At 38.7% G+C, this 24,117-nt stretch overlaps 1 protein-coding gene across 1 annotated transcript in view; it reads left to right on the plus strand.

The window, feature by feature from the left end:
* Positions 1-23,819, plus strand: part of GPR63 (G protein-coupled receptor 63) — a 52,885-nt gene extending 29,066 nt beyond the window's left edge. The window contains exon 2 of the mRNA XM_082731911.1: positions 18,223-23,819. Within this exon, the coding sequence (XP_082588037.1) occupies positions 18,369-19,628 (1,260 nt within the window). The 5' untranslated portion in view covers positions 18,223-18,368 and the 3' untranslated portion in view covers positions 19,629-23,819. The remainder of the gene's footprint in view (positions 1-18,222) is intronic.
* The last annotated feature ends 298 nt before the right edge of the window (positions 23,820-24,117 follow it).

Below are 24,117 nucleotides of genomic sequence, written 5' to 3' on the forward strand. Positions count from 1 at the left end.
GTTTTACTATAAGAATTTCATTGAGGTGTGGCTTTATGCACTCTTTCAAATATATTGAAATTATTCCATGGGGTTCAATTTAATTATTTTTACTTTCTCATAGAAATAGTAAAAGCACATTAAAAATGCAGTAAGAAAAGAGGAAGTCCACATTCCTACCACAATTTACATATGACACAGCATTTAGGTAATTATTTCCCTTGAGCTTCTGTGTGTGTGTGTGTGTGTGTGTGTGTGTATGTGTATGTAAAACAGAGTTGTAGTTATATTATAGAAGCAATATGACATCCTACTTTTTATGATTTTACAATATAAGCAATTCTCCATGTTTTTAAAGTCTTCATCGGTAGCACTTAAAGTGACTGCATCATGTCTTATTGAGTTAACTAAATCCCTAAATATTGCTCATTTAGGTGGAAGGTCCTTAAAGAGTTGCCAGCATTTGGAATATATGGAAATGGGAAGCAATTGTAGATGATTAAGAAAAGGAAATGTTCTTTTGTTCTTTTTTGGTATCTTTTTTCTCTAAGTGTAAAATTATCTCTAAATCTTGACAAATGTGAGACAGTTCTGTTACTTTATTGAAGGGATTCGTAGAGATGGGTGTTTTACTTGGTGAGTATTTATATGTAACACAGTGTATTTAATCCAAAAGAATCCCAAATTACTTTTTAAAATCAGTCTTCCCTCCCACCTGGCCTTAGTTAAAAGCCTGATAAAACTTCCTAACAGGTGCCTTGCTCTTGGGGAAATAATGTTACCGTAACACAGAGCTAACCTAGAGGTGTACATTTGGAGCGCAAAGAGAGAGTGCTTAGCCCAAGTTGCAGTCTTGGGAAGGATTCCTGGATAGAATGATTTCTTTTCTTTTCTTTTTTTTTTTTTAAGATTTTATTTATTTATTTGACAGAGAGAAATCACAAGTACACTGAGAGGCAGGCAGAGAGAGAGAGAAGGAAGCAGGCTCCCTGCTGAGCAGAGAGCCCGACGCGGGACTCGATCCTAGGAACCTGAGATCATGACCTGAGCCAAAGGCAGCAGCTTAACCCACTGAGCCACCCAGGCGCCCGGATAGAATGATTTCTTAAAGGAAGTTTAAGAGTGTAGAAGAGTGACCTGACAGAAATGGGGAAGGTCCTCTAGGTAGAGGGTCCAACAGATATAGATGTCATGGTCCCTTTCCCACATCAGTTGCTACAGGGAGATGGAGTGCCTGGTAGTCACGCAACTGCCTCCATGGCCCTGGAACCCTGTTCTTATCAGATGATAGGGGAAGAGGCACTAGTCAGAAACAAGGGTAACAACAACAAAAAAGAAAAACAAGTGGGCATGTTATAATCTGGAAGAGCAGAGAGGAAGGAAGCTTTCCCTAACTACTCGAGTGTCCTTCAGAAATTCTGATACTAATTTTTGAGTGACTGTCCTAATAAACTCCCTTGTCCCCTGAACTCTTATGAGTACGTTGGATTCCTCAGGCTGGAAAAAAAAGGCTGGCTACCATTGTTGTAGTTGAATTCATCAAGTGTTTAAATGATTAGGATTGTGATTTTTAAAATATTATTCATCTGGCCACAGTTGGTCAGTGAATTTAAAATGGGAGGACAATATTAACATAACACATCTTCTGCACAGCAAAGGAAACAACCTACAAAGCTAAATGGCAACCTATAGAATGGGAGAAGATATTTGCAAATGACTTAGTCAATAAAGAGTTAGTATCCCAAATATATAAAGAACTTAGACAACTCAACACAACTCCCCCCACCACAAATATTCCAATTAAAAATGGGCAGAAGATGTGAAAAGACATTTCTCCAAAAAAGACATGCAGATGGCCAGCAGGCACATGAAAAGATGCTTGACATTGCTCATCATCAGAGAAATGCAAATCAAAACCACAGTGAGATATAATCTCACACTGTCATAAGGGCTAAAACAAAAAGCCCAAGAAACAACAAGTGTTGGTGGGGATGTGGAGGAAAAAAAACCCTCTTACCCTGTTGGTGGGAATGCAAACTGTGCAGCCACTCTGGAAAACAGTATGGAGGTTCCTCAAAAAATTAAAAATCGAACTACTGTATGACTCACTAACACACCAGTGGGTATTTACCCAAAGAATATGAAAACACTAATTTGAAAGGTTATATGCATCCCTGTGTTTATTGCAACACAAGAGCCAAATTATGGAGGCAGCCAGAGTGTCCATCAACAGACAAATGGATAAAGAAGAATATATATATAAAATAGAATACTATTCAGCCGTAAAAAGGAATGGAATCTTGCCATTTGCAACAGCCTGGATAGATCTAGAAAGTATAATGCTAAGCTAAGTAAGCCAGTTGGAGAAAGACAAATAACATATGATCTCTTTCATATGTGGGATTTAAGAAACAAAACAAGTGAGCAAAGGAAAAAGAGAGACAAAGCAAAAACAGACTCTTAATTGTAGAGAACAAACTGATGGTTACCAGAGGGAGGTGGGTTCATGGGTGAGTGATGTAGGTGAAGGGGATTATGCTTATCTTGATGAGCACTGACTGAATAATATGTGAAATTGTTGAATCACTCTGTTATGTAACTGAAATTTATATGACACTGTGTGCTATCTTGGCTGAAATTAAAGTAAAAAGGGAGGATGAGACTGCGGCAGAGAGACCATTTAGTAGGCTGGCCTGGAGACATGGTATTGGGGTGGGAGAAGGAGGAGAGAAAACAGTTAAAGAACTACTTAAGGGGAGGAAATTGGTAGACTGATTTAGTGTGCTGGTAGAAGGGTGAGAAGAAACTGTGTTTGACTTCCAGGTTTTGCGTTGAAGTAAATGGATGGTGAGGTCATGAACTGCCATTAGGAAGAGAGGTGGTGACAATAATGTCCTTTTAGATTAGTATCTGTTTTCCAGTGCTTTTGTGTTTCTTAGCTGGAGTTTCTTAGATAGCATAGCCTGAGACAAAGCTTACATGATGGAAGGCTATGTTGGGACGCGCAGTCCCAGGGCAGTGAGAGTGAGGGGATAGGAAAGTAAAATAGGAGGAAGGAAAAGCACATGCAAGGTGGTATGTTACTGATCTAGCTGCAACTTCAAGTAAGTGATCTTCTGAGCAGGCTTTGAAGAACTGTCCCTGGGCCTGGTGGTCCTTCAGGGGCATAACTTTCCATTTTCTATGTCTCTCAGGCTGAAGTTCACCCCATGGAGGTATTGTTTTACCTTCACCCTTGGATTGGGAGTGAGGGGTTGCTCTGGGCAGTCAGTGGGAAGCAGATCCCATGCCCCATAATGTGGTGAATAGTATGAGTCGAGGAGTGGTTGGAGGAGCTGGAACTTCTGTGGTTTCTGTAGAGTCGGATTTGGGCCAACAGCTGAGGTCCAGGGGATTTATGGAGGTACAGGTGGCAGGGGTGGGAGTAAAAATAGAGGCACACCAGCAGGGTCCAAAGCACTTCCCAGCTACCCTCAACCCTATTCTTTTCCCTGGCTTCCCATTTTTAGTCTGAGAGTTTTATGATGCCCTGATTTTTACTATACTGTTTTGTTTTTAGTACTGCTCAGGTTTTAATCTTAGATTCATAGTCTTCTAGTTTATGAACCTAATACTTCCATTCACATAGTTTCTAGACTATGGGTTTAATATAATGGTGTTCATCTATTTTTTCTTATCTTAGTCTGTTTGGGCTACTATAACAAAATACCACTTCCTGGGTAGCTTCTTTCTCACAATTCTGGAGGCTCAAAGTCCAAGATCAGGATGTCAGTATGTTCGGGTTCGTGACCCTCTTCCAGGTGCAGATCGCTGACTTCTCATTAGATCCTCTCATGGCAAGGGAACTTTGTGGGGCCTCTTTTATAAGGGTATGAACCCCATTCATGAGGGCTCTGCCATCATGACTCAGTCATTTCCCGGAGGCCTGTCTCCTAATATTATCACTATGAGCCATTAGGTTTTCAACATTTGAATTTTTTTGGGGGGGTGGGCAACACACACTTTCAGACTATAGCAACTCTGTGGCTCATTACCTAGAGGACAAAAAGACTTCCCTAAAGGTCAGATTCCAGGAGGTGCTTGATTTTGTCTGTTCTCTATATTCCTGTACTCATCTTAGTAGCTTGCTTCCAAAACAGACAAGATACACCAAATGTTTCAATAAAGAACTTTAAAGGCAATGCTTTATAATAGACTCTTCTTTTAAGGATGTCATAAACAGGATATAAAAGGTGACATTGCTCTATGAATATGATGTCAGAAATTTTTAAGTTATTTAGTAGCTTTTACTTATTTTTATTTTTTTTAAAGATTTTGTTTATTGGGGTGCCTGGGTGGCTCAGTGGGTTAAGCCTCTGCCTTTGGCTCAGGTCATGATCTCAGTGTCCTGGGATCAAGCCCCGCATTGGGTTCTCTGCTCAGCAGGGAGCCTGCTCTCCCTCTCTTTATCTGCCTGCCTCTCTGCCTACTTGTGATTTCTCTCTCTGTCAAATAAATAAAATCTTAAAAAAAAAAAAAAGATTTTATTTATTTATTTAACAGAGAGAAAGATCACAAGTAGGAAGAGAGGCGGGCAGAGGCAGGGGGAAGCAGGCCTCCCGCCGAGTGGAGAGCCCGATGCGGGGCTCGGTCCTAGGACCCTGAGATCACGACCCGAGCTGAAGGCAGAGAGGCTCAACCCACTGAGCCACCCAGGCACCCCTAGCTTTTTATTGAATGTATATTTTATTGGGAGGCTCTTAACTGAGTTTAAGGATACAGTACTGATGAAAAAATGTCCCATTTCTGCTTTCATGGATTTTTCTCTCTCGGGGGGACAGAAACATGGCAGGCTTGGTCACAGGCATGAATAAAAGATGAGATGGATCCCTGTAAAATGACTGCTGACTGGGGGGGCACCTGGGTGGCACAGTGCGTTAAGCCTCTGCCTTCAGCTCAGGTCATGATCTCAGGGTTCTGGGATTGAGCCCTGCATCGGGCTCTCTGCTCAGCGGGGAGCCTGCTTCCTCCTCTCTCTCTACCTGCCTCTCTGCCTACTTGTGATCTCTATCTGTCAAATAAATAAATAAAATCTTTAAAAAAATAATGACTGCTCACTGGAGTGTTATCATTGAGAAGTACATGTTGAAATGAGACAATAGGATGGGGGTGGGCAGTTTGGTCAGGTATCCAGAGACTTCCATAGGAATCGAAGGATAAGAATTCACAAAGTGAACAGGGAATGGGGATAGGTGGTAGCGGGAGGTGGTTTGTTCATTTGACAAGGGTTTACTGAACACGAACTGTGCAGTAGCACAGTCCTAGGTGTTGGGAATCCAGTTGTGAATAACCCGGACAAAAAGTACTGCTTCATGGGAGTCGTTGTTAGTTTGGAACAGAATGATGATGGCAGAGGAGGTGGAGAAGAGTGGCTTCATAGGAATAATAGGTAGCAGTCAAAATTGATCATTCTTGGGGAAAGGACTGAGTTATATAGCTGATAGTGGTAGATGTCAAGGTGACTCCTGTTTCTGGCATGTATAACCAGGTGGGTGGCAGTTGTCACTGAGCATGAGAACATTGGTGTGGGGTAACTCCGAGTGGGGAGGGACTGACATCTAATTGGACATGCACAGTTTGAAGTGTCTTTGAGATGTCCAGGGAGTTATGCTAAGGGAGCAGCAGTTGGATACATGAGACCAGAGGTCAGGTTTGGGACATTAAAACACACTCAGCAGGTACCTGCATCAAGGGGTAATGGCACTGGGCAAAGAAGAGATTGCTTATGGCACAGAAGAAAAGAACTGAGCTTTTAAACCTTTTTTGAAAACCTGTGTTTTTCAAAATCAAATGAAATAATATATATATGTTTTAAGATTTTATTTATTTATTTGACACACAGAGATCACAAGTAGGCAGAGAGGCAGGCAGAGAGGGAGAGAGGAGGAAGCAGGCTTGCCGCTGAGCAGAGAGCCCAATGGGGGGCTTGATCCTAGGACCCTGTGATCATGACTGGAGCTGAAGGCAGAGGCTTTAAACCACTGAGCCACCCAGGTTCCCCGAATTTATATTGTTTTTGATTAGCATGTGGATTTCAGTCAGAATGCTGTCTACTCCCTGAAGAAATAAAACTTATTTTTACCCCTCGCCCTATGCAGATAGTTTATGGGTGAGAAGAGGAGATATTCAAGTTTTAATGAAAGTTATAGATCTAGGCAGTATGATTTAAGATTCCAGTTTCACTATTAAATAAGCCTTGGTATTTTCTTCCAAATTTTGAATTTATAGACAAACCACCATTGTGAAGAAACATCAGCGGTAGGTAAGTACCATATCTGTGAACTATTTAAAAAGGCTGATGAAATTAAATTGGCCAGCATTTTTCCCAAGAATAGTTTCAAGGCAGGTAAAGATTCTCAGAAGAACCATGACCTAACAAATGTGAGCCAAGGAATACGAATTAGAAGTAAGAGACAAAAGGAATATGAACAAAACCTGTCACCGTGGGGCTTATCATTTTTTTTTATTGCTTCGTGTATTTTTAGAAAGGTTCCAGAACCTTAATCTTCTATTAACCACGTTAAAATATATTTTCCTAGTTTGTAATTACAATTAATTTACTTTTCTATTAAATGCTGATCTTTCTTGCTGCTTGAATTTCAGTTTTAATTGTCATCAGAAGTCACTTAGAACATTCTCTGAAACAGACCCTTGCTGACATTTAGTTTAATTTCTCAGTGTTTATGGGGAAAAGTAACATGAATGCAAATAAATCCTCATGCTTATTAATCTAATTTTTTAAATGTCCATGGAAGAACTAAATGTTCCTTGGAACACTAGTGAGAAAAGTTCTTTTTTGTAGTGAATATTCTGGTTGGAATTAGAAATATATGGGGAATGGAACAGTGTTATAAATAGAACACTGCTTATAGTTCACATTTAAAATGTGCACACAGCGTTTTTCCCCTTTAGCTTTATTGCATATAGATTTTAAGTTAGATATACTTTGAAAATAAGTGAAATTTTGATTCAGTGATGATTTTTTTTTTCTTTATAAAAATAACTTCAAATAAGCCCTCCCCTGCCCCATCTACTCCACTTGATTGTTGGCATATTTTCATCTGGTTAGTTTGTTCAACGCTTCCTTTTGCTCTACCTACAGATAAACCAAAAAATAACAGAATCCAGTAAAAATAAAAAAAAATAGATATCTTTATAGTGGTATACATTTATCTCTGGACTATTCTTTTTACTTATAAAGCAGGTTGCCCAATGAAAGTGACTGCTCCTGTCATTTTTAATGAAATAAAGTTAAAATTTGGGCTACCTCTGAGTTCAACTGCTTGGTTCTTTATTTCTGGTTCCACCTACTTCATAACAAAACTCAGGAGTATATTCAGAATATTTGCTTCCGACGCAGTGTGTTCTCTGTTTGCCATTCTTCTTTTCTAATGGGAATCTGTAGATACGTAGTCAGAGTCTAATAAAGGCAAAGAATATGATTTATGTGTGATATGTAATTTCTTTCCTCTCTGTTTTCCATTTAATTATTTTCTTGAATGAGAGGAAAGGTAGGGGTGAAGAGTGGAAGGCTTTGGGGACAAGTGAAATTCCTTTTTTGGCTAGGAGTGTGGCAAGTATCAGAAAAATACAGTGGTGTAAGACCTTTTCTTTAGCACAGCCTCTGTCCCAGAGTGGGAGAGAGATGCTCTGTAAGTCAAGACTAGCGCTCTCCTTTCTCTTAAGTCTTTTTCTCCTTTCTTTTAGATTTATATTTCATTCAAGACAGAGGCAGACAGTCTGAATAAGGCCAATATTTCACATTCTAACCTGTTTTTCTTCTGCTCTGTCACATAGGAATTTGCCAGAACACTTGGATTTTTCCATGAGTCCTCCTGGTTTTTTCCAGTTGCCAATTATGTGTTTACTTCACTCATTAAGGAACAGAAGAGTTCTAGAGTAGTAGTTCTCTTTCTTTCTTTCTCTCTCTCCCTTCCTTCCTTCCTTCCTTCCTTCCTTCCTTCCTTCCTTCCTTCCTTCCTTCCTCTTTCTGTCTGTCTCTCTCTCTTTCTTTCTTATAATATATTATTTGTTTCAGGGGTACAGATCTGTGATTCCTCAGTCTTACATGATTCACAGTGCTTACTAGAGCACATACCATCCTCAATATCCCTCACCCAGCTACCCCATCCTTCCCACCTCCCTCCACTCCAGCAACCCTCATTTTGTTTCCTGAGATTAAGAGTCTTTTATGGTTTGTGTCCCTCTCTGGGTTTTGTCTTATTTCATTTTTTCCTCCCTTCCCCTATGATCCACTGTCTTGTTTCTCAAATTCTTCATATCACTGAGATCATATGATAATTGTCTTTCTCTGATTGACTTATTTTGCCTAGCATAATATTTTCTAGTTCCATCCAAGTTGTTGCAAATGGTAAGATTTCATTTTTTTCTTGATGACTGCATTGCGTGTGTGTATACATATATACGTGTGTGTATACATATATATGTATATACATATACACATATACATATGTATATATACACACACATATACATACACACACACACACACACACACATACACTACATCTTCTTTATCCATTCATCTGTCAATGGACATCTAGGCTCTTTCCATAGTTTGGCTATTGTGGACATTGCTGCTATAAACATTGGGGTTCATGCACCCTTTCAGATCACTTTGGGGTAAATATCCAATAGTACAATTGCGGGTCATAGGGTAGCTCTATTTTTAACTTTTTGAGGAACCTCCATACTGTTTTCCAGAGTGGCTGCACCAGCTTGCATTGCTACCAAAGGTGGGAATCTTTGCCAACATCTTTTGTTTCCTGACTTGTTAATTTTAGCCATTCTGACTGGTGTGAATGGTTTTATTTTGTATTTCCCTGATGCCAAGTGATGTTGAGCACTTTTTCATGTGTCTCTTGGCCATCTGGATGTCTTCTTTGCAGAAATGTCTGTACATATCCTCTGCCCATTTCATTTGATAAGTTCTTTATAGATTTTGGATACTGACCCTTTATCTGATATGTCATTTGCAAATATCTTCTTCCATTCTGTTAGATGTCTTTTGCTTTTGTTGACTGTTTCCTTTGCTGTACAAAAGCTTTTTATCTTGATGAAGTCTGATTAGCTCATTTTTGCCCTTGTTTACCTTGCTTTTGGTGAACTTACTAAGAAGATGTTGCTGCAGCTGAGGTCAAAGAGGTTGATACCTGTGTCCTTTTCAAGGATTTTGATGGATTCCTGTCTCACATTGAGGTCTTTCATCCATTTGAGTCTATTTTTGTGTGTGTTGTAAGGAAATGGTCCAATTTCATTCTTCTGCATCTGGCTGTCTTCTTTTGGAGAGACTTTTTTTGTTGTTGAAGAGACTATCTTTTTTCCATTGGACATTCTTTCCTGTTTTGTCGGAGATTAGTTGACCATAGAGTTGAGGGTCCATTTCTGGGCTCTCATTTCTGTTCCATTGATCTATGTGTCTGTTTTTGTGGCAGTACCATGCTGTCTTGATGATTATAGCTTTGTAATAGAGCTTGAAGTCTTGAATTGTGATGCCACCAACTTTGGTTTTCTTTTTCAACATTCCTCTGGCTATTTGGGGCCTTTTCTGGTTCCATGTAAATTTTAGGATTATTTGTTCCATTTCTTTGAAAAAAATTGCTGGTGTTTTGATAGGGATTGCATTAAATATGTAGATTGCTTTAGGTAGCATAGACCTTTTCACAATAATTATTCTTCCAATCCATGAGCATGAAACGTTTTTCCATTTCTTTGTGTCTTCCTCAATTTCTTTCATGAGTACTTTATAGTTTTCTGGTTAAAGATTCTTTGCCTCTTTGGTTAGGTTTATTCCTAGGTATCTTATGGCTTGGGGTCCAATTGTAAATGGGATTGACTCCTTAATTTCTCTTTCTTCTGTCTTGCTGTTGGTGAATAGAAATACAGCTGATTTCTGTGCATTGATTTTATAATCCTGACACTTTACTGAATTCCTGTATGAGTTCTAGCAGTTTTGGGCTAGAGTCTTTTGGGTTTTTCACCCAAAATATCATATTATCTGCTAAGAGTGAGAGTTTGACTTCTTTGCTGATGTGGATGCCTTTAATTTCTTTCTGTTGTCTGATTGCTGAGGCTAGGACTTCTAGTACTATGTTGAATAGCAGTAGTGATAATGAACATCCCTGCCGTGTTCCTGACCTTAGGGGTAAAGCTCTCAGTTTTTCTCCATTGAGAATGATATTCACTGTGGGTTTTCCTAAATGGCTTTGATGATATTGTGGTATGTACTCTCTATCCCTACACTTCGAAGAGTTTTGATCAAGAAAGGATGCTGTCCTTTGTCAAATGCTTTTTCTGCATCTATTGAGAGTATCATACAGTTTTTGTTCTTTCTTTAATTAATGTATTGTATCACATGGATTGATTTGTGCATGTTGAACCAACCTTGCAGCCCAGGAATAAATCCCACTTGGCCATGGTGAATAATCCTTTTAATGTACTGTTGGATCCTATTGGCTAGTATTTTGGTGAAAAATTTTTGCATCCATGTTCATCAGGGATATTGGTCTGTAATTGTCCTTTTTGATAGGGTCTTTCTTTGGTTTTGGGATCAAAATAATGCTGGCCTCATAAAATGAGTTTGGAAATTTTCCTTCCATTTCTGTGTTTTTGGAACAGTTTCAAAAGAATAGGTATTAATTCTTCTTTAAATATTTGGTAGAATTCCCCTGGGAAGCCAACTGGCCCTGGACTCTTGTTTGTTGGGAGATTTTTTTATTATTGCTTCAGTCTCCTTACTGGTTATGGGTCTGTTCAGGTTTTTTTATTCCTTCCTAGTTCAGTTTTGGTAGTTTGGTAGTTTATGCGTCTCTAGGAATGCATCCATTTCTTCTAGATTGTCTAATTTGCTGGCATATAGTTGCTCATAATGCATTTTTATAACTGCATTTCTTTGGTGTTGGTTGTGATCTCTGCTCTTTCATTCATGATTTTATTTATTTTGGTCCTTTCTCTTTTCTTTTTGATAAGTCTGGCCAAAAGTTTGTCAATTTTATTAATTCTTTCAAAGAACCAGCTCCTAGTTTCTTTGATCTATTCTACTATTCTTTTGCTTTCTATTTCATTGATTTTGAGCAGTAGTTGTTTCTAATTGGTGCTCTTCGACTCTTCCCAGTAGCCTGGGCTCAGTGGACTCAAGGCCATCCCTTAGGATGGGTATAGTGAGATGAGACCGGGAACGGTCTGAGGTCTCTGATGGGAGCCTAGTCCTGTGCTGGACCCATTGTTGATATAGCCCACAGTCTGGATGGTTTGCTACTCGCCTTCTTCTCCATGGGTGAAGTGTGCTCTAGGTGGTTATTGCATTTTATTATTTATTTATTTAAGATAGAGAACGTGCACACGTGCATTAGTGGGGGTGGAGGGGCAGAGGGAAAAGGGAGAAACAGGCTCTCTGTTGAGCAGGAAGCCCGATGTGGGGCTTGGTCATGACCTGAGCAGATGGTAGATGCTTAACTGACTGAGCTTTTTTGTTTTTTGGGAGGTTTTTGATTACCGATTCACTCTCCTTGCTCATTATTGGTCTGTTCAGGTTTTCTGTTAACTTTATAATTCGGTCTTCATAAGTTGTACGTTTCTAAGGAATCTATCCTTTTCTTTTAAGTTATCTAATTTGTTGTCATGTCATAGTTTAGTTTCCTCATCCTTAAAATGGGAATTTTAATAGTAATAATCTCATAGAGGTGCTGTGAAAAAGCAGCACCTGTAAAAAGCTAATTTGTATCCAAAAAGCTTAAGACATTCTTTGACATTATACTTCTTAGCAAAACTCAGGAGAAAAGAATTTATTTTCTTTAAAAAAAAAAAAAAAGAATATTACAGATGAAGTTTGAAGAGAGGACCAATGCAGCAAGAATAGGAGCTCTGGGAATCGGAGCCACTTGCTCATGTTACCTAGCTGTGCCTTTGGGACCTGCCAGGCCCGATTTCATATACGCTACTTCTGCTTAAGGTTCAAATGCTCTGTGCACACCCAACGTTATGGCTTCAGGAGGTCGGTCAACACCAAATTCATGTGGAGTGCTCTCATTGCATAGCTTTGTTCTAAAATGCCAGAGATCTGTGTTGTGATTCACCTATAGCAGACTTGCCAAATGCCATCCAGAATCCCCATCTGTCCCAGAGATGTTAAACACCAGTGAATCTGGGTCGTATAGCCCAAGTGGCAGAGCAGCTGCCCTGGCAGCCCACTCAAACCTCAGATATCCCACTCAAAGCTGGCAGATTCTCAAGCTACTTGATAAATGGATTAGAATAACATACCTATATAAGGTATATGATGCCTTCAAAATTCGAAAAAGCCTCCTAAGAGGCGGGGGGTTCTATTTTAGAGAGAGGGAGAGCCAGCTATCACCTAGGAGGAGAGATTTTGACATAGTACAATACTAATACTCCTAGAAAATGTACTAAGATGGCAGGCCTTTGAAGTTTGTAGGAATCATTCCCCACCCTCTAGCACATATGTATCTTACCATTATTTGTAGAGTAGATACTGTTTATTGTTCACTCAGTATGTAATGGTAAGCATAGTGTTCTGTGGAATGGAGAGACAAGTGGGATTCCTGTGGACTAGATTATGACAGTATGCTGGAAGAATTGATAGCTCTGGGATAGGACAGCAGGGTGCCAGCTGGAAGCAAACTGCTCAGGTGTTCTTTGCTAACACATATAGAGAAAAAAAATAACAATTTGCCAGATCAATCGCTGTGTGCCAGAGCTGGGGATTGTGTTGACTTACTCCAGCAATGAAGTCACATCTGGTACAGCATCTGCTCTCTACAAAATCCATCTGTTTTCTATAAGGCCAACAGGCAAGTTGAATGTGGATGTGCTAGGAATGATCACCTTCATCCTTCAGGTCCTTGATAGGGATCCTAACATCTGCAATTTCTGCAAGAGTGAAGTGTTTTTGACTATTTTCACAGGTAGAGACAGCACTAGAAGTTTGTACTTGACCTTTTTTCTTTTCTTTCTTTCTTCCTTCCTTCCTTCCTTCCTTCCTTCCTTCCTTCCTTCCTTTCTTTCTTTTTTTTAAACAATTGTAGCCCTACACATCAAGGAGCCAATGAGGGGATCTTCCCATTGCTATGTCTGTTCCAACTCCGTATTTCAGAAATTAAGGATGGCATGAGTTCTGGGATGAGTGGGAGTTGGAACTGAGCCCAAACTCCATTAATTACGTGATTTCCATAAGCCTTTTGAATGGTGCCACCTGTTACCATTTTGGGTCTTCAGGAATGAGGGCCAGTTCAGAGCCAGATTGGACAGTCCCACAAAATTCTGATTATTTCAGTTTTTCTTATTTGGAAAATGTAGTAAGAGTTTCCACCAAATGACAAATAAAGGCTAGTCTAGATTAGATTAAACATTAAACTCTTATGCAGATATTATCAAACTATGCTCCTTTTCTAGTTCTCATGTTGCTACTGTCCCATTTCTTTTGGAAATGCAAATTTTGTTTTATGTTTTGGAAATGCAAATTTTGATTATAAAACTTTTATTTAATCTAATATAAAATTCAACAGTAACTCCAGATCACAGTAGTATTTGATGAGAAGTCCTGGAGGAAGGAATCTTTTAACGTAGTTGCTGTGATTATTCAAAGCTTTGCTTCGGTTGTTTGCTTCCCACTAAGAAAGGAAGAAGGCCAGAGAATATTTACATTTACACTGTGGTGAGCCAGAAGTGTAATGAATGAGGAATACTGTAGATACCAGGGAGAAGGCATTGTAAGTGCATGCAATGTTCCTCGATACTATAAATTCAGGTTCTTTTCCTTAATGTTTAATTACAAAATTGTGTTTGCTTAATTCCTTTGTAGATTCTTTATATATTAGAAAAATTGATAATTTATATTTAATAGGCATCAAAAAGCTGATTAGAAAGTCTGCGTGCATGGGTTGGGCTTGAGAGTAGATGGGCTTCAGTATACAAGGTGATTGGGCACCATGCTAGAATTTTGTTGGGGTACCATCAAATGTTAGAATCTAGAAATATTTCCTTTGGGCTTTTTAGTTACTGGAATATGCAAACATTTTAGCCTTGTATGAATAGCATATACCAGGCTGCTGGCACTGTGGGAACAGGGTAGAGAAGAAGGCTAGGTTCTCCTGTGGAATGTGAAGACATTCAGTCAGTCGTCCTGTTTTCAGCTCTGCACTCATAGTCTCAAGTTTATGCTCATCAGATTTGGTTGTGCCACAGACTTGGGCTGCTGTAATGTGCTTTCATGTGGTTGTTCAGTGGAGGGGAGACCTGGGTGTGGAGGGTTGTTCTCCTTCCTGGCACTGGAGATAGATTTTCAGTCAGTGTAACAGTTTTTAGTGCCACCTACACTTTCTGTGGGAACTGGTGCCTTCCAATCCACAGCTGCCCTACAGGGTGTGTCAGCTACTTCTAAGCATATTTCCCTGAAAATACTGAGGATAGAGAGTTTTCTGCTCTGTTCAGTCAGCTACTCCATCTGCTTTTTATCTTACGACACTTAAAAAAAAATTCCTTATCTGTTGATGTGTTTTTCATTCATACCTTTCGTCCTTTGGGATTGTACATTTTGTTTAAAAAAAATCCCTTTCCTGTCATTTCAGTGTGGTTTTGAAATGCAGGATCTGTGATCAGTCTGCCCTTTTAATTTAATTTAATTAATTTATTTTTTAAAAGATTTTATTTATTTGACAGAGATCAAAAGTAGGCAGAGAGGCAGGCAGAGAAGGGGGTGAAGCAGGCTCCCTGCCGAGCAGAGAGCCCAACGGTGGCTTGATCCCAGGACCCCGAGACCATGACCCGAACCAAAGGCAGAGAGGGTCAACCCACTGAGCCACCCAGGTGCCCCTGGTCTGCCCTTTTTAACCAGAAGTTCAAACTATTTGTTCATTGCCATCTCTTTAGTGCGTGGGACATACCTGGTACTTAAATATTTAGTGAATGAATAATGGAATGAATTAAGTTGGAAGTTTTTATAGTAAAGGGGGGCTTTGATGGCAGAAAAATATTATGACTATATATGTTTATGTACCAACCTAAAAAACATCTTTTAAATTGTGGTTTTGTTTTGTTCCTCAACATGATTGAACAACAAAGTGTTTCAAAGTGTGGCCATCAACAAAATGAAAAGACAGCCTACTGAATGGGATAAAATATTTAGAAATCATGTATCTGATAAGGAGTTAATATCCAAAATTTATAAAGAACTCATGCAATTTCAATAGCAAAAAAAAAAAAAAAAAAATCCTAACAAAAAGTGGGCAGAAGATCTGAATAGACATTTTCCCAAAGAATATATACAGATGGCCAACAGGTAAATGAAAGATGCTCAGCATCACTTATCATCAGGGAAATGCAAATCAAAACTGGTGAGATTCCACCTCATACTTGTTAAAATGGCTACTATCAAAAAGACAAGAAATAAGTATTGGTAAGGAGGTGGAGAAAAAGGAACCATCATATGTTGTTGGTGGAAATGTAAATTGGTGCAGCCACTATGGAAAAAATATGAAAATTCAAAAAATTAGAAATAGAATGCCAAATATTCAGCAATTGCACTCTCGGGTATTTATCTGTAGAAAACAAAGAGACTAAATTAGAAAGATATATGCACCCCCTTGTTCATTGCAACATTATTTACAATAACCAAGCTATGGAAACAACTCAAGTGTTCATTGATGGATGAATGGATAAAGAAATTGTGGTATATATACACAATGGAATAGTCATAGAGAGAATGCAATCTTGCCATTTACAACAACATGGATGGACCTTGAAGGCATTATACTAAGTGAAACAAGTCAGAGATGAATACTGTATGATCTGTCTTATATGTGGAGTCTAAGACAAACAAGCAAAAAATAAGAAAAACCCGAACTCAGAGATAGAAGAGAACAAGAGATTAGCGGTTGCCAAAGGCAGAAGGTAGAAGTGGGTGAAATGAGTGAAGGGGGTCAAAAGGTACAAACTTCTAATTATACATTAAATAAGTCATGGGGATAAAATGTATAGCGTGATGACTATAGTTAATAATTTTGTATCGCATACATGAAAGTTGCTGAGAGAGTAGATCTTAAAAATTTTCATCACAGGAAAAATTTTTTTTCATAACTCTGTGGTGATGGATGTGAACTAAACTTACTGTAATCATTTCTCAGTATTTATGTAAATATCGAATATGTTGTACAAATGAAACGAAATAAAATTACATGTCAATTATACCTCAGTGAGAAAAAATAAATTATAAAGTGTGTACCACTTCAGGATGGAGACATGTTTGTTTTACTTGGTCAAGCACAATTAGAATTATTAGGCTTAAGATACACATTTGCCTATTTATAATTTTTCTTTAGAGATAGACTTGTGTTGAAACTGATTTATGTTGCAAGCACAGTCTTTATTCTTATTTGTATGTATATTTAGATCATTTTAATTAGTTAATTATTATATTTAGGTAATTTTAAAGAGACTTATGGTGATTATGTTGTAAAGCTTTCCAGCTACCACTGCCCCCTAATCATTGGACTTTTGTGGTTAATAAAGTTTGAGAATTAATAGATTAGTGTGTCCTCTTGTTTATATTTTGCATTTCAAAGTGAACATGTGAAGGTGGATGAAAGCTAATAGGGACAAAGAACTTAAGCTATAAAAATAGGAGTAAATAGTAAAATAAGTATTTGAGCAAACAGATTAGTATTTTTATTCATAAAGTCAGCCCTGGACAACAAAGAGGGGATTGTAGAGAGATAAAAGTATGGCAGACAGCCTGTGATTTAGCTAGAGTGCTGGATCTTGGGTCTTGCAAATGCGATGCCTCCATCCTTCATAGCCCAAGAAATGAAAAAGTGAACTTATTTGCATTTTACCCTAAAATTGATGACTTTATTCTAAGCTCAAAAAATGCGCAAATTACAGTGGTGATTTAAGCTTCCATGCATTTATTTTTCCCTCAATCTTCAAGATTTATTAAAGGAATCTACTCATCAACCCAAAGAGAGGTCTTTCTTTGGAGAGAGGTTGCCTCCCCAGGAAAGAAGAGAGAGCTTTTGCCATAAAAGTGGTTTATTAAAATAGTAGGTTAAGAAAGCTCCTTATGGAAAATATTAGGGTTGCAAAGGTTGATAATAAGTTGAGGGTAAGGATAAGAAAAAGGTGATAAAACGAGCAGGGTAACCAAATATCTTTGGGGCACCTGGCTGGCTGAACTGATAGAGTATGCATGATCTCAGGGTTGTGAGTTTGGGCCCCATGTTGAGTGTGGAGACTACTTAAAAATAAAGTCTTAAATAAAAAGATAACCAAATATTTTTGAAAGGTTTTATAATACATTCTCCACATCTTAGTGTTTTTCTGGTTATCTCCTTTAGAATCTCCATCTTTGTTATTTGTTTGATATCTTTTATCAAGTTGCTAGCACACAATCAAGTTGGTTTTAGGGAGAAGAAATTGAGACAATAAAATATGTAAATCAGAAATAAAGGATGGAAATGAGTGGACATTGTACAGAAGACAGAATGTGAGAAACAAGAGAGCTTAGGAAAAGAAAACTCTTGAAAATATGACCCAGACTTTTTACATACAACTTTTTTCTCCTCTTGAATAACTCCTCCTGTATGGTTGGTGTTGGGATTTCTGAGAAGAAACATGCAAAAATGGAAAGCCAGGAACTTCTTTCAGACCTTTATAGAAAATAACCTAGTACCTTCTTATATGGCTGTTAGAACAAAAGTGTGTGATTACAGTGCAATCAATGGGAAACTGAGTTCAGTGTTCTTTGCTGAATAGTTTTGTGTTACTGTAAAAATGGAATATGAACCTGTACTGAAGAGTTTTTAGGAAAGATATTAGTACTTTCAGGAGAACCAGATACTAAAGACTATATTAATAGTGACTATGGAAAGACCATGCTGCCATTGGAAATTTAAAAGAAAAATTAACAGGAAGGTTATAACTTTTGCCTTTGAGGCAATGATACATTTCTGATTCTCTTCATTTTCACTTTATATATAAATGTCATGAAAATTCCATCGTGGTTGACAAATATAAAACAGAACAACCATATTTTAGCACTGAATAGGCCAGAGGCGTAAGTACTTTTCAAGGTTTTAAAAAACTGATCCTTCATGATGAAAGGTAAGAAGTCAAATGTTATTTCCAAAGCCCATTTCTCATTGGCTTTTTGTGTTTTGGGCTTGTTTTCAGGCAAAAGGACTGCTGTGGAAGGTGGAGCTCTCTGTTTTCCAGAATGTGTTTCCAGACCCATCAATGAAACATGATACTGCTGCTCTGTGTTGAAATGCTTGAAGAATACCCATATCTCTGCCAGCACCTTCCATCCTATTGAAACCATGGTCTTCTCTGCAGTGTTGACTGCGTCCCATACCGGGGCAACCAACACAACATTTGTAGTCTATGAAAACACTTATGTGAACATTACGGTCCCTCCACCATTCCAACATCCCGGCCTTGGCCCACTGCTCAGATACAGCATGGAAACGATGGCTCCCACGGGGATGAGTTCTTTGACCATGAATAGCACAGCTGTACCCCCAACACCAGCAGTTTTTAAGAGCCTAAACTTGCCTCTCCAGATCATCCTTTCTGCTATAATGATATTTATTCTGTCTGTGTCTTTTCTTGGGAACTTGGTCGTTTGCCTGATGGTTTACCAAAAAGCTGCCATGCGCTCTGCAATTAATATCCTCCTTGCCAGCCTGGCATTTGCAGACATGTTGCTGGCAGTGCTGAACATGCCCTTCGCCTTGGTAACTATTCTTACTACAAGATGGATTTTTGGGAAATTCTTCTGTAGGGTGTCTGCTATGTTTTTCTGGTTGTTTGTGATAGAGGGAGTAGCCATCCTGCTCATCATTAGCATCGATAGGTTCCTTATTATAGTCCAGAGGCAGGATAAGCTAAATCCATATAGGGCTAAGATTCTGATTGCAGTGTCTTGGGCAGCCTCCTTTTGTATAGCTTTTCCTTTGGCTGTAGGAAACCCTGACCTGCAGATCCCTTCCCGAGCCCCACAGTGTGTGTTTGGATATACAACTGATCCGGGTTACCAAGCTTACGTGATTTTGATTTCTCTGGTTTCTTTCTTCATTCCCTTCCTGGTGATCCTGTATTCATTTATGGGCATCCTCAACACCCTTCGGCACAATGCCTTGAGGATCCACAGCTACCCGGAGGGTATATGCCTCAGCCAGGCCAGCAAGTTGGGTCTCATGAGTCTACAGAGACCCTTCCAGATGAGCATTGACATGGGCTTTAAAACGCGTGCCTTCACCACCATCTTGATTCTCTTTGCTGTCTTCATCGTCTGCTGGGCTCCATTCACCACTTACAGCCTTGTGGCAACGTTCAGTAAGCACTTTTACTATAAGCACAACTTTTTTGAGATTAGCACCTGGCTACTCTGGCTTTGCTACCTCAAGTCTGCATTGAACCCACTGATTTACTACTGGAGGATTAAGAAATTCCACGACGCCTGCCTGGACATGATGCCCAAGTCCTTCAAGTTTTTGCCACGTCTTCCTGGTCACACGAGGCGGCGGATACGTCCCAGTGCTGTCTATGTGTGTGGGGAACACCGTACAGTGGTGTGAATATTAGCACTGCCTGACATTTGGGGTGTTGGTTGCTCTTTATCTGACTTTGAACTTTCTATCCCATGGGTTCTACAAGTATACCTTACCGGTTTTTATAGGGTTTGTGTGTGTGTGCGTGTGTGCGCGCAGTGTAAAGGAAGAATGGTGATTAGTTATAATTCTATTACCAAGGATACACAATAGGGAAATGATCACAGATGTTACCTCCAGGGTTCAAGAGAAATCCTTGATTTAAGGTGGGGAGATGGTGTTTTGTTTCTTTGACTGATTTTGTTTTTGAAGTAGGAATCAAGATTGTGCTTTATTGAGCCTGTGGTTACATTGAATTGTAGGTGTTTTGTATGCTGCTAAGGTATGCTTAATTGAGTTTGTCATTTTTTTTTTTTCCTGGAAGACATTGCTGCTTTTTGCCATCACATGGGAGCCAAAACCACACACATCTCAGTAGATAAATATTCACCTTTATTAAATAAAATAAATAAATAACCCAAGGGGGTTAGTGACATTTTAAAGGTCATTAATATTTACTTTGGTGCACTTTAAGAAGTAATGTACAAACTAATTCAGTCATGCTTTTCAGAATTGTTTTTACACATGACATGTTGTGCTTTAGGGGACACTGCATTATCATTTCTAGGAAGATAGGTTTTTAAGAAATGTTTTATCTGCATGTCCAGTTTTAAAGGAGAGAACATAAAAATGTAGACATTTTTCTAAGCACAATAGTGATGCTTCAGAGCCAATTTGAGAAGACAGAGCATCTTTGTGAATTTAAATAGGATGCAGTGAGGGGGTAGCTGGTGTGGGCTGTGGTATTTCCTTTCACTCCGTGCTTCTCATGGAGTCCCAGTGGGGAGAAGGACCTACCATTAGACCCCTACCATCTTCCAGGCACTGTGCATCTTTATCCTTACAGCATCTTGTGAGGTAGGTATTTTTTTTTTTTCTTTTTTACAAAGAAAGTAAGTCTCAGAGAGATGAAAATCCTGCCCAAGGTTAATGGTAGAGCTGGAATCCAAAAAAGTGTGTCAGCATCCTGAGACTGCTGGTCTTCTCTGCCACGTGGACACATCATTCAGATTTAAGTATTTCATAGTCAAGAGGGAACTTTGTGTAGCATTTTTTATTAGCACTAAGATCTTCCTTTTAAAAGTAGTATCATTTTTTTACTACTAAAAAAATATGAAAACATTACAGAAAGTGTGGAAAATAGAAAAAAATTCACTCACAACCCTTTTACAGTGGAACTTAAAAATCTTAGACAAGGCTATAAAGAAATACAGTTGGGTTTGTTTGTTTGTTTGTTTGTTTTTTAGTTTGCAAAATAAGTGACTGACGATTACAGAGAAGTTAAATACAGCTGCATGTAGGTCTTGGCCTTGCAGGGTCCAAGGTTTCCAGTTGCCCAGCTATGTCTAAATGTTCTGGACAAAATAGCACTGTTGCCTGAGGGCTGGCCCATAACAGAGCTGGAGTTTGTGAATGTGCTCAAGAGTGTGTCTTCTACAAAGAAGCAAAGATAAGTCCTGGTCTGAACATAGAGCAAGTTTTAATAGGGCAGGTCTGGGGTTTCAAATTATTTTTCTCTTGCTGACCACCTACCCTCCCCCACCCCCCGCCCTAGGTACATCCAGAGTCTTTTGTCCCCTTGCTCTGTGGCCACTGACACACTTTATAAAGCAGCTGATGGCGATGGGACTGCAGACTAAAGTCATAAGGGTTGAAAGTATAGCCTTTTTGCCACATGGTGGCCAAGTAGCTGAGTTAACATGAACACTTTTGGGATTTTTCATAGCATCTTTTCAACATTTTAGTACTGTGTGAGCCAGTGGGAAAAATGAGCCTTTCTTTCTTCATTTTTACAACCACAGAGTTGGATTAGATGAATCTTGCCCAACTCTAATGTGCTTTTCTCCATGTGAGAGTAGAGATTTGTGAAGAGCTCGGCTGACCTCAGCATCAATATCTGGTCTCCAGTATTATTTCTTTGCAGTTTACTTATTAGCTGTTTCTCCAAATGGAATGTCTACTGAATGTCAGAAGAGCCCATACATAGCACAGTATCAGGAATTAGGACTTTGGAAGATTGATGACATCGTGACCTGAGGAAGCCTTCTCTCAAGGCAGTTGTGATGGTATTAGAACTCATTTTCCTGGTAAAGAACTCTTTGGGACTCAAAGGACTTACTCAGCATGTTGTCTTGGGATCAGCCTTTGCTGATAGTCACCTACCTCTTTGGTTTCTAATTTGTATTATTCATAGGTTAAAATTGTTTTTGTCTATTAGGGATCTTACAGAATATAAACACTGTAGTAGTAGATACATAGGCGCAACTGCGAGGTGTATCATGCTTTCCACTTTCAATATAGACTGGATTGCAAGCAGATAATGTCTCTTTGAAATGAGACTTTGTTTGAGAAAAGTCAGCATGATCTGTATTCATCTCCCATATTGGCAGTGGGTCTTGAGACTCCTTTAGTGATAGGAGTTGACACTGACCTTTGTTTCCTTTGTCCTTTTTTATGAGCAGTTCTTGGGTACTTCTGTGCTTCCCGGTAGGCAGTGCATTGTTGGGCTAGAGCAAGAGCAAGAACTTGGGATGCCTGCTGAGATGCTCCCTGTTTGTGAGAGAAGACTGTGCGGGACCTTAGTGGGAACTCAGCACCACCACTCAGCAGTGGTTCTGTTTGCACCAGAGACTCTTGATAGGGGGCGGTTTACAAACCATTTTGAATGTGTTTGTTATGTATACATTTTGGAAGCTTTAAAAAAATATACTCTGATGTACCTTTGTAAAATTTAGGTGCAAAATCTTATTTTGCCTATACCCCTGTGTTTTCTTGAGGGGGGAAAAAGACCACTATTGATTATTGCCACTGACATATAATCAGAAATATTTCTGTTTTCCTTTTCCTTCTGGTGAATAAGTAAGAGGCATGAGAGAGATCGTGAAATATCTGCGATCAAGGGAAAGAGTCAAAAGAAATCCCCAATAGCCTGGAGTAGTGATATTCAAACTTTAATAGGAATTTGTGTCCAAGTATTTCTAGGGGAGCTTGTTAACAATGCAGAGGTCCGGGTTCCCCAGAGGAGCTGGGGTTGGGCCCAAGAATGCACACTATGTCTTTGAGCACTCTGATTTCCATGCGGGTCCCTGGGTCCTGGGGTGCTTCAAGAAACACTCCTGTTGAAAATATACCAATTTTAAGTTTGTCTGTTTTACACAAAAATGTTAGTGTTGGAAGCCATTATCTCCTAGTGCATGGGTCATCCACATTGAGAGGAAAATCTATACATCGTTGTGCCTAATTTGCTGCCACATGTGTTAGTGCTGAGTCTCGCAGGTATTAGCTATATCTTTCAGTTGGCAAAATTCTGATAGGCCATGTTGTCTCACGCTAGAGCAAAGGGAGCCCATTTAGTATTTGAAAGTCATGACTTCCAAGAGTCTAGTTCTGCTAATGTTTTATTTTCTTCTAGACAGTTGTCATTACTGTATATAATCTCCAGAAGAGTATGAGGGGAATGTAAAATTCATTGAATTTCCCATTGCTCTTCCTATGCCAGTCGTGTTCAATGGAAGCATGAAGAAAATAAAATAATCTTTTTACTTATTGTATAATTTCAGTTGCTGACAAAGGTATTTAATTTGTTCTTACTCTTTGCTTTTGTTTACATGAAAATATTTATGTATATATCACAGAAAAATTTCTACTTGCTTGACATTTTATTCTACTATGGTTTTTAAGTTTAAAGGACTGCTAAATTCAAATTTATTTTCACAACCATAGTCCTGCTAAACTGCCTTCATTGAAGACTCAGTTTTCAAATAATAAAAGTATCAAAGCACATGTTTGTTATTACAGGTAAATGGTAATACATTTCTTAACTATATAATGGTACTAGTCCTTTGTAATTAAAATTAATTTATTTTACAGTAGTATCTGACCCATACGGAAAAAGAAAACCATTTTGAATTTTGAGTTATAATTCAAGAATGGAATAAAGGCAGTTATTTGTGGATATTGTTATTACAACCAGGAAAAGAGCTCCCAATAAGAAAATGAATAAATATTTAACATTTCTAAAAGTGGAGTTTTTTTTTAAAGGACGACTTCATCTTATCTTAGAAAGATTTGTCATGAGTAATACTTTCTGTTAAATTAAAATTTGAGTTGAGTTTCAAATCCTGCTTCCTTTGGGTTTTTATTTTCAAATTAGCTCTCAAAGCCTGTGTGTATATAATTATATTCTAGTTTTAGAAGTTCTCAGAGAAGTTAAAGATGAGATGAAACTTGGCAAAAGACCACTAGTATTAAGAAACGGTTTTAAGGAATTCTCTCTAGGAGAATTATGGAAATTTTACTCCTGAATTATTTAAAATTGGTTTTTTACTTGGCAAAGCTATGACAATGTCTGCTCTTATTTTTGATAAAATGATTTCAGATTGCACTTCCATGTGTAAAACCCAAGTTCTTTCTAAAA

The sequence above is a fragment of the Mustela nivalis genome, assembly GCF_964662115.1.
Source record: "Mustela nivalis genome assembly, chromosome: 5".
Classification (NCBI taxonomy): Eukaryota; Metazoa; Chordata; class Mammalia; order Carnivora; family Mustelidae; genus Mustela; species Mustela nivalis.